This window comes from Vicugna pacos, chromosome 9, assembly GCF_048564905.1.
Source record: "Vicugna pacos chromosome 9, VicPac4, whole genome shotgun sequence".
Lineage (NCBI taxonomy): Eukaryota > Metazoa > Chordata > Mammalia > Artiodactyla > Camelidae > Vicugna > Vicugna pacos.
This window is the reverse complement of record NC_132995.1, coordinates 74,828,431-74,838,874: the sequence shown is the minus strand read 5'-3', so window position 1 is coordinate 74,838,874 and position 10,444 is coordinate 74,828,431. Positions and strand designations below refer to the sequence as shown.

The following is a 10,444-nucleotide window of genomic DNA, read 5'->3' as shown; positions in this document are numbered from 1 at the left end:
AAACTTCCATACTGTTTTCCACAATGGATGCACTGATTTACATTCCCAACCATAGTGTACGAGGGTTCCCTTTTCTTCACACCCTCACTAATGTTTGTTACTTAAATATGTTCTTTTTGATTATAGCCATTCTGACAGGTGTGAGATGATATCTCTGTGGTTTTAAATTGCATTTCTCTGATAATTAACAATGTTGAGCATGTTTTCATGTGCCTGTTGCCCATCTGTATGCCTGTCATGCTGGGAAAATTTGAAACTGAAAAGAGCATTAGCTCAATGTTTATATTATTTCCTTGATTCCTTCTTAGTGTTGATTACCTTATAAAATATGTGATAGGAAACAGAAACTGCGTGGTGATGGATTGCCAAAATAGGTCAAGCAGCAAAAAGGTATAATAAGATAATTGGTTTGACAGAATTTTTTAAATCACTGAATGATGTAAAATATGATTTGAGGGTAGCATCTGGAATAAATTAATAATAGATTGCTGTTATACCAAAGGGATTTTGCTTTCAAGATGCTAAAAGTTATGTTTTATGTTTTTTAGAGGTAAAAATGATGTGTTTGAACTGCTCACAAAATGCCTTGTCATGGGTCCATAAAGAGTAAATAAAAATAACTTAATACCCAATGGATTTTGATTATGTCAAAATCATCAGTCTTGTAAACTGCCATTCTGATAATATACATGAGGGTATGTGACTATATATGTGTGTATAAAATGCCTCTGGATGTTTGTTAGCTAAAATGCCCCTTACTATTTCAGAGATTTGTTTTCAGTCTGAAATCTGATTGATCTTTATTGTTTTCGTAACAAAATAAAACACAAAATATATTTATTCTTTTTAATAATTTTTGCTTAAAGAGAAGTAAATAGTGAATTTTAATATCATGAAAGAGTTTTGTAAGTTAGATAATTTCTTGGGGATTATCACTTTAAGTTGGTTATACGAATTATATTTAAATGTTATAGGTTAAAAGAAACAATTTTTTTTAACTTGATGCCCCCAAACATACCTTTTGGAGAGAAATTGTTCTAAGTGTTCTAAATTTTGTTCTGTTCAGAAATTTTGGAAGAAGAAAAATGCTCATCTAGGAGATGACTCAATGTTCAGTTGGAGAATTGTGTAAACAGTGTGGTTGAGGATAATCTTTACCGTGAATAGTAGATTATTTTACTTTTAAAGGGAAAGCATGTATTTTTTTTAAAAAAGGTGGGTGTGGTGGATAGCAGTGTTAGGTGATATAAATGACCTTGAAGGAAACAGAAAAATGTTGAAAAGAGAACGTGTTCAGTCAATGCTTAACAGCCTTTTCACTTCATGGCATAGTTAAGTATTTAAATATTGGCCACAACCCGCTTGGAAGAGGGTATGTGTATGCTCAAACTGGACTCAGAGAACAGCGGCAAACAATTTCGCAAGAGGAATGGCTGGACGGTTAGGAATTTGCCCCAAGCTCCAGAGGGAGCACAGCCACGCAGGTGGACAAGGGTTAAAGCGGAAGAGATTGGGGCACCTGGGCAGGCCCCATAGGGGAGGGGTTTCAAATGCTGACAAGCCGGTCGGGAGAACTTAAAAGACACTGCTGTCAAGACACACCGAGGAGTACTCCTCTATTAGCGACTGGATTGAAGGCGCGCGCGCGCGTGTGTGTGTGTAGCAATTAACGCTAAAGCATCTGTTTGGGAGTTGCTAAGCGTACGTCGTATCTGCTAGCAGCCGGTCTAACTTGCTGACTGCAGTTAATGATTACACAGAAAGGCCGGGAAGTAAGTCCACAGAGAACAAAGGAAATGGTGGACCAGCCTCCAAGGTCCCGGTATTCTGAGTGAGAGTGAGAGCGATCTCAAGTTCCGAACAGGCTCTTTGCACCGCCTGGTAGGAATCTGCCCCCCATCCAACACCCCCACACCAGGTGCTCGTCCCAGGAAAGGGGGCAAGCTCACTTCTCCTTTCCTGCAGGTGACAGCTCGGCTCACACTTGCCCATGTCTTCCACCTCCTGTCATGGCAACATCCCAAAATGAATGCTGAAACATCTGCCTCTTTTTATGATTTCCTGACAACTTATAAAATTAGAACGCTTTATTAAAAACAGAATCGGGGGCACGTTGCATTCACATTGGACGCTCTACATATTTTAGTGATTCCCAAGATTGCCTTAACCATTAAGACTTTTTTATAAATAAAACACAACTCTCCACCATCTAAACCCAAGGATTTGGATGAGGGTTCCTCGTCTGGGCTTCTCGAAGTGGAGGCGGCACGGAGGCAGGAAGGCGCTGCCTCACTTAAGGGGGCTCAGGGCAAAGAAGGGAGGTGGGCGTCTTCTCTCCCTTTCCTTCGCGGAGACAGAGGTCCGAGCAGCGGCGGCGGGGGGGTAGCTCGAGCCTGGAGGGACGAGAAGCCAGAGAGCCGAGTTGAAGGACAAGCCGGGCGGGGCGGCCCTCGAGCGAGGAGACCCCGCGGGCCTGCGCCGGGCGCGCGCGGGTCCGCCCCGATCCCAGGGTGCAACGCGGCCGCCCCCTCCCCTCCCCTCCCCTCCCGGCGGCCCGCCTCCCCTCAGCCCGGGCCCCTGCCCTGCCGGCTCCGGGAGGCGGGGACGCGGCGTCGGCGTCGGCTTCTCCAGGCGCGTCTCTCTCACTCACAGGGGAGCCCGGCGTTGGCGGCGCCTTCGCAGGCTGAGCAGAGGAGCCGAGAGCCCTCCAGTGGTCGGACAGACTGACGGCGGAGCCGACGGACGGACGAACAGCGGGGCAGCCGGACGGCTCGAGCCGCCTCAAGTTACGCCATGAGCTGGGGCACGGAGCTGTGGGTGAGTCGGGGAGAGGGGCGGGCGCAGACCCCGGCCCGGCGGGGCTCTGGCTGGGCGGGCGCCGCTGGCCGTCGGCGGCCGGAGCGCGTCGGGCAGTCCCCGCCTCTGGCGGCGGCGGCGGCTGGGGGTCCCTCTTCCCTTTGTGTGCAGAACCCTCGTCCCTCCTGGCCCAGGGCTGAGAGGCTGCCGGTCCGCGCCCGCCTGTGCCGCCGCGGCGGGCCCGAGGGCAGCGCCCGGACGGCCTGGGAGCGGCCGCCGCCGTCCTCTCCCGGCCCCTTTCCCCCCTCCGCCGTCTCTTTCCCGGCGCCTGGCTCGGTGCCGGGCCGCGCTTCTCTGCCTTTGTATCTCCCCGCCCGGAGGCGGGGGAGGGGGCCCATTGTCCCGAAGGGGCGCTGTTCGGGGGCGGGGAGGGGCCTCGCCGGCGCCCCCAGCCCGGAGGAGGGTCCCCGGGGCGAGGGCGGCGCGGGGCCGGGGCGGCGCGGGGAGCGCGAGACGCCGCCCGCCTCCCTCGCCCCAGGTAGGGGGAGCCGGGCGGCTTTGTTCGGAGCCCGGCCTCCGGCCAGCCAGGCCCAGCCCACACGCCCATTTCCCTCTCCCTGTCTCCGCGCTCCAGACCAGGGTGGCTCCGGGAACTCCGGCTGGGCCCCCCGCCGCTGCTGCTTCGGGCCGGGGGGCTGGCTTTTGGGGTCTGAATTAAATTGAGTGACCGATGCTGAAGCTAGTTTTGCCGAAGGAGCGCACGGCTTCCCGGGTGCTTTACTTCCCCTTGCGTTCTTTATTCTCACTCCTCCCGCTTTTCTTTCTTCCTTGCTTTTCTTGGGCGCCGAAGGCTCCGGACAATGCCCAGGGTCTGGCCAGGTGCGGGGGCCTGTAACGGCGGGAGAGCCCGCCGGCGACGCCGCGGCGGAGGGTGCAGGTGTGGCGGGCAGTGATTGCCCAGGTGTTGCCCGGGCGCCGGGCGTGGGGCGCTGTCCCGGGCGCCGCCTGGCGCAGCCACTCCCCTTTTATCCCACCTGTGCGTATTTTCCGTGCCTTTTGTTAACCAGCATCTGGTGAAATCACTGTAGAGAAAGAGAAGGAACTTTTTTGTCTCCATACGTACGGTTAAGATGGGAAATGAGGGCAATTCGGCTAATTGAAGGGCAGTGTTTTATGTTATTTTTCACGTTTCACTCACAGATTGGGAACCTTACAACTGAAAGAGACTTTAGAGTTCATCTAATGGAATACCTACTTAGCCAGCCAAGGAATCTGTAACGTTCTGGATAGGTGTTTGCCCAGTCTCTAAACACACCACTCCAGAGAAAATACCTCAGGAACCTCTCCATTTCGTTCTTAGATAGCAGTAATTGTTCTTGTATTGGAGAGGATTATACAGTAAATTGTATAAAATTTAACTTTTTACGTTGGTTAGATTCTCAGGCATTATTGCTCTTTTCTTTTTGATTTAATACATTCTATAATTGATTAGTATGTCATTAATGAAAGGAGATATATTTTCATTTTCTTTTTTTATAATTAGAAAATATTTTTATTTTTACCTACACAAATGATCAGCGTTTCAGAGGACGCAAAAATGTAAGGAGAATACTTTTAAAAATTACAGGTAGTAAAACAGTGGAGGAATATTAGATTTAACTCTAAATGTAGATTGAGGGAAAAAATCGTTTTGTATCACAGTATAGAAAAGCAGTTTTAAGGAAAAAGTAAAATATTTTAGTGAAGACTAAAATGCGATTTTTAAAGTTTAAAAAATTTTAATTTAAGCATATAATGCATTCAGAAGCAATTACCTCCCTCCACCCCCATCTCCTGTAATTTGGTTATTTACTTTCAGCGTTTGAGTAGTTTCTCAGCAACTTAAAAAGGTAAACTATAAAGAGATGGAAATTTTTGTTCTAACAAAAAATTTATTTTGTATCCCTTTGGAAATTAAGAAAAGTTAACAAATTTTTCCCTTAACATTTAATGTATTCATGTTTGAAATTTTTTTTAGTGATTTGAGGATTTGAGGAAGGCATTTATTAGGAATTAAATAATGAAGAATGAACTAATATCAACTGGATGCTTAAACCTTAAATAAGTATAAGCTGGTGTAGAGGACTATTGTTGGGACCGGAAGAGACTTTAGAAAAATTTGACTAGGCTTCTCCCGCCATCAACTGTTCTCCGTTTTGAATATGGATATTGTGCTTCCAGTAGATCGGAACCAACACCTAAACTATGCTCTTGCCATTGAGGAATTTGAGGTTGGGAAAATTCTCTTGAACATTTGAATTTAGAAACCAGTTCTAATTATTTTTATGTTTAGGATCACATTACTGTCCCAGAGTTAAACCTTACTGAGAACATGTTGTTACAAAAAAATGGTAATACAGTTATGCACTCAAACTTAGGTTTATTTCTTAGAATCATTGGAGTTTATTGCTCTCTTAAGTCTCACGTTATTTAAACTTGAGAATAAAGTAAATTAAAACCATCTAATACTGACTCTTGGGGACAGAACTAATAGTGATAGGCAAAGTGGGCCTGTCAGACTTGTGTAGTTGTTGAGAGGATGCGAATTAACTGGTAATAAATTTCAGCTGTGCTTTAAGAGATTGCAAATGTTCCAAATGAGCATTTTAGTAAGGTAGTGAGTAAATGCTAGAGACTCAATTCTGGGTTCTGTGTTCTGGGTAATATGCAAAGAGATGACAGCGTCTTCATCTCTTCAGGATGCATTGTTTATTGTGTTGATTTCTTTATTACCATGGGAAGAATGGTTGGATCAAAAAGTCTGAATATGAATTAATGATTTCACAAAGCGCAGGTTTTGTAATTATTACCTCTTTACAAAAAAGGAAATTAGGGATTACAGAAACCCCGTGTTTAGTCACTAAGTTTTACTTATTAGGAGATAGCTTTTTCATTTTTTTTGAGGAGCTAAAGTTCAATGGAAAAAAATCAGTGTGTGTATGGACAGTGAATATGTGTAGAAAGATGGAAAAAATGTGAGCACATCCCATTCATATCATGATTATTAAAAAATTAGCTCCCCTAGGAAAATGAGGGGACTAGTCTGGAAATTAGAAAGTAAGTTCAAATATCTGAATTTATTTATAGGGACTTATAAACATTTGTTATGCCTTAGTTTCGTGGCCTATGATTTTTGGCCCTTAGTTTTAAGAGTGTATAATTTAAAAGCTATTGTTACTTTTTGGCATATTATTAGCTAAGTGCATTTGACAAAGCTCATGATACATTTTTGGAAGAAACTGAGGAATGTGCATTGAATGATAGATTCAGTGGATTCTTTATTTTACACTCCTAGTCTTAACACTTTAATATAATGCTTCGTTATCTTTGTTCTCTTTATATAGCACTTATATTTTAATACTTATATTGTATATGTACTAGACTGTTGAGTCCTTGCGTGTAGGATTGGGTTAATCTTTTTGTTTTCACTAATACAGTGTCCATTGATGATCGATCATACATGTTTTGCCCAATTAATAGTTCATTGCATTAGCTAGAGTATTGATTAATGATTAATAATTGCATCCTGGAGGAAGTTTTTATGGTTTTGAAGTCCTTTGTAGGTGATGATAGATTAGGTGGTATAGATAACAATTCAGGAAGGTTGAAACAATGTGAAGCCAACATGATGAAGTTAAGTTTTCGTACTTGGGTTGAACGTTTCTCACATTGGGAAAGAATTGACCTCTAAAGGTAGTTTCTGTGAATTTACCTGACGGATAGCCTGATGGTGTGACTGCCAAAATAGCTGATGAAATGGTCACTAGATTTACCGTGGTAATCATTTTGAAATATATAGAAATACTGAATCACTATATTGTGTAACAGAAACAAACATAGTGTTGTATGTCAGTTATACTTCAAAAACAGAAGCATAGAAAGAGAGATCAGATTTGTAGTTAGCAAAGGTGGAAATGGGGAGGTGGGGAAGGGAGAATTAGATGAAGGCAGTTCAAAGGTATAAACTTACAGTTGCAAGATAAATAAGTACTAGGGATGTAATGTACAACGTGATAAGTATAATGAAAACTGCTGTATATGATATATGAAGGTTGTTAGGAGAGGAAGTCCTGAGTTCTCATCCTAAAGAAAAAAATTCTTTTCTCTTTCTTTAGTTTTGTATCTATATGAGATGGTAAATATTCACAATATTTATTGTAGTAATCATTTTATGGTGCATTTAAGTCATAATTATGGTGTACACCTTAAACCATACAGCACTGCATATCAATTATATCTCAATAAAACTGGAAGAAGAAGAAAACCAAAATACCTTATGAAATCTTAGGCCACATTAATAGATTTGTCTGAACAAAGGAATTTGGTTCTATTGTAGTCTATAGTGGTTAGACTGTATCTGTAAGTTGACGTTAGTTTTACTTCAGATTTTTCAGAAGGCACTTACCTAGAGGAGGTTGACAAAGAAAACTCCCTATTAGTGTGAACTGTATTTTTTTTTCCAAAGGCCATGAAACTACTGTAGGAATTTAATTCAAAAAATAAAATAATTATTGAGTGTATGACAGGCAAATACTGTACAGTGTGTGGTAAGGGTTATAAAGGCTTATAATACAAGCCCTGCTGTGAAAAAACTGAGTCATTTTGAGGTGATACTACTTTCCTAACTCTAGAATATTCCCCTACATTGATATCACTGTTCAGTATGTCCTCTGTCCACCAGTTCCTTTCAACCCTCTCCCTCCAGAATACACATTCTGGATGTTACCTTTCTTATCGGGTACTACCTTATATTTATATTTAATCTTTGGAAAATAGTCATGGTACAGTTACTCAGATCTTACATTCCTTTTTGTTGGGAGAAATTGTCATGTTCAACATTGTATTACAGATGTTGTTTCTAGTTAAGGAGAGTGATGTTTAATCAAGACACCTGTTTATGCCACCATTCTATCCTGACAATAATAAGGTAGAAGTGGGGGAGCTGCCTCTAACCACTATCTCAACTCTGCACTGCTACTTCCTTAAAACGCTCATTTCCACTCCCCTTTCCTGCCTTTATCTTAAAACACTCACTCTCCTTTCCTTCCCCCAGTGTATAAAATGTACGTTTGGCTGGAAACTTAAAAACCTGGTCTACCTACTTTTCCCTATGTATCAGCTCCTGCTTGCAGGCACAAAATAGGACAAGAGAATAGTAATGGTTTGTAATTATGGAACACCATCTCTGTGCAACTGCATAATCATATCTGCAGGATATTAAAAACTAATAGGAAAATATTATATAAAGGTTTTATTTTGTAGGAAGCAAAAACTCCATATATTAGAAAATTTTCCGTAAGTTCTTGATAGAGAATTAATCATTAGATTCATGAAATATTAGTATATATCTGTTAGATGTTGGAAAAGCAAATATTTAAAATTAGCTTTTACTATTTTCGGTGCACTTTAAATTTGTTGTTTCTAGAATGTAAGAGTCATCTGTTTTATTCCTGTTGTATCCCTGCTGTATACCTAATTTGTAGAAAAGAAATAGGCATATGATAAACACTGAAATACTTGTTGATTGGGGGGAATTGCTATAACTCTGTCATTAAATTATGTTTTGAATATAAATGTCACTTATTTTTTTCCCCCAACATGTCTATTTCTCATATCCCTAATCTTAGGGATTCTTTTTATAATCAGAAATACAACTACTTCTGCCTTTTCATATGAAGTTTTTCTCCATTTACTTGGGTCTAGAATTCTTATTTCCTTGATTATTTGAGCACAAATGAGTATCTTAAAGCATACTTTATGGCTTTTTGGATTCTAAAATGAAAACTGAACATTCTGTTGTATACATTGACTATTAACGGGTTGTCATGTAAGAATAATGTAAATGTAAATTGTCTGAAACTTAATTGGGAAAACAAAAGATTGATTTTTCAGAGAGTAAAAGTTAGGATGATTCTGAGATTTTTGAAGAATGTTAATAGTTGAGATTTTTTCCAACATAAATTATAAAAATCAAAATCATTAGAATCACTGTGGTATATAGCTTTTAAATAAACACAGAAATCATTACTTTTGAATCATCTTCTGGACTTAGACCATGAACTAAATTAACATCCTTTACAATTTCCAAGGCTGAATGTAATTAATACTTGTTAAGTTTTAAAAATCTGAATATTTTCTTATTTCATACTCATTTTAAATAAATCTTCATTAAAATACAACATTCATAAAGTGTACAGTTCTTACATGTACAACATTAAGATTTAAAAAAATAAAATGAATACACTCATTCATATAACTCTCACCAAGAGCAAATACGAAAGTCTCCCTTATGCCATCCCCAGTAAATATCCCCCAAAGGTAACCACTATTCTGACCTGCACTGCTATTGAGTAGGTTTGTTAAGTTTTTTTTTAACCTCACAAAAATAGTACCATACGATATGTACTCTTTTTCATCTGACTTCTTCCATTTAATATGATCTCTGTGAGAGTCATCTTAATACATCCATTGTACGTATAGGATTTGTATTTTCTTCTGCCATATGCCTGGGTTCACTCCTAGTCTGGGACCACCTTAAATCAAGTTCAGGGCTTGAAATTCCCTTGTTGGATTTTGATTTTTGTACCCATATCTCTTGCAATGTTATCAAAACAAAAATTCTGATTTTCAGGATTGCCAAATATCCTCAGGACAAAGCTTGTGTGTGCTTTTTTTCCTTTCTGGATTCTCATTTTTACTCACTGTAACTGTGTAATTTTTTTATTACCTTGGTCCTGTAAAAGTTTTGAAATATGTTTTATCCATATTTTAAAGTTTTTATCCAGTGGAATAGTAGTAGTTGATCCTAATAACCTAGCCTGCCACTACTGGAAGCTGGAAATTCTTACATTGAGGTTTTTTTTTTTTTGTCATTATATTTCTAATTTCTAAGAGCTGTTTTTTTGTTTTCTGAATGTACTTTTAAAATAGCATCTTCTCCTTGCATATTGGGGCAATATCTTAGTTCTTTGTGTATACTAAAGATAGGTTTTTTGTTTTCTTATGTTTAGTTTTCTTATCCTTGCATAGTATCTGAAGCCCCCATGTTGCTTTTGTCTCTTGGTTTTGGTTCCTGTCTTTATCGTGTTAGAGACTTTCCTTAAATATTTTGTGATCTCAGGACCCTGGAAAGATGTCTGTCAATATGAGTGCATACTAAGCTCTGATAGGCCCTGCCTGTAGGTTTAGGTTTGGGCTGGTTCCTCTTACTGGAGAATATTAGAAAGCAATATATGGGGCTGGGCATGCTTGTTGATACTGGGATTTTATTTCTTGTAGTCCCTCTCTGCTGATAAAATAAATATATGTGTATACTAAGCCATGTCTATAAATATTTCTTTATGTTAAGCATCTGTATATTAAATATGGGTTCTTCCTGATGTCTCCAGCTCTAATCCACTATTACATGTATCTTTCTAGCCCCTGCCCCTTGCTTATCTGTAAATTCTTAGTCTAACAGCTCTATTTGGCTGCCATCCATTTGCTTAATTGTTTCCTTCTAGTCTGTATATACAGCAATATCAGGGGTTACACCTGTAGCCCCGTGGGGAACAGCTTGATCAACTTGAGTACAGGACATACGTGTAGTTCCTTCCCTTCAGTCTTACAG

The 10,444-nt window shown here is 40.5% G+C and overlaps 1 protein-coding gene and 1 long non-coding RNA gene across 5 annotated transcripts in view; one reads left to right on the top strand and one right to left on the bottom strand.

The window, feature by feature from the left end:
* Positions 1-2,069: 2,069 nt before the first annotated feature.
* LOC116281795 (uncharacterized) lies at positions 2,070-2,788 on the bottom strand. The gene is made up of 2 exons (XR_004191250.2): positions 2,651-2,788; positions 2,070-2,393 (listed from the first exon to the last, which is right to left on the bottom strand). It is a non-coding gene; the product is annotated as an uncharacterized lncRNA (long non-coding RNA).
* FNBP1L (formin binding protein 1 like) overlaps positions 2,678-10,444 on the top strand; it is a 101,848-nt gene continuing 94,081 nt past the window's right edge. For 3 of the 4 annotated variants that reach the window (XM_072968192.1, XM_006197330.4, XM_006197329.4), the window contains exon 1: positions 2,678-2,817. In XM_072968192.1, the coding sequence (XP_072824293.1) occupies positions 2,794-2,817 (24 nt within the window). In that variant the 5' untranslated portion in view covers positions 2,678-2,793. The remainder of the gene's footprint in view (positions 2,818-10,444) is intronic. The other variant, XM_072968193.1, reaches the window with a different exon arrangement.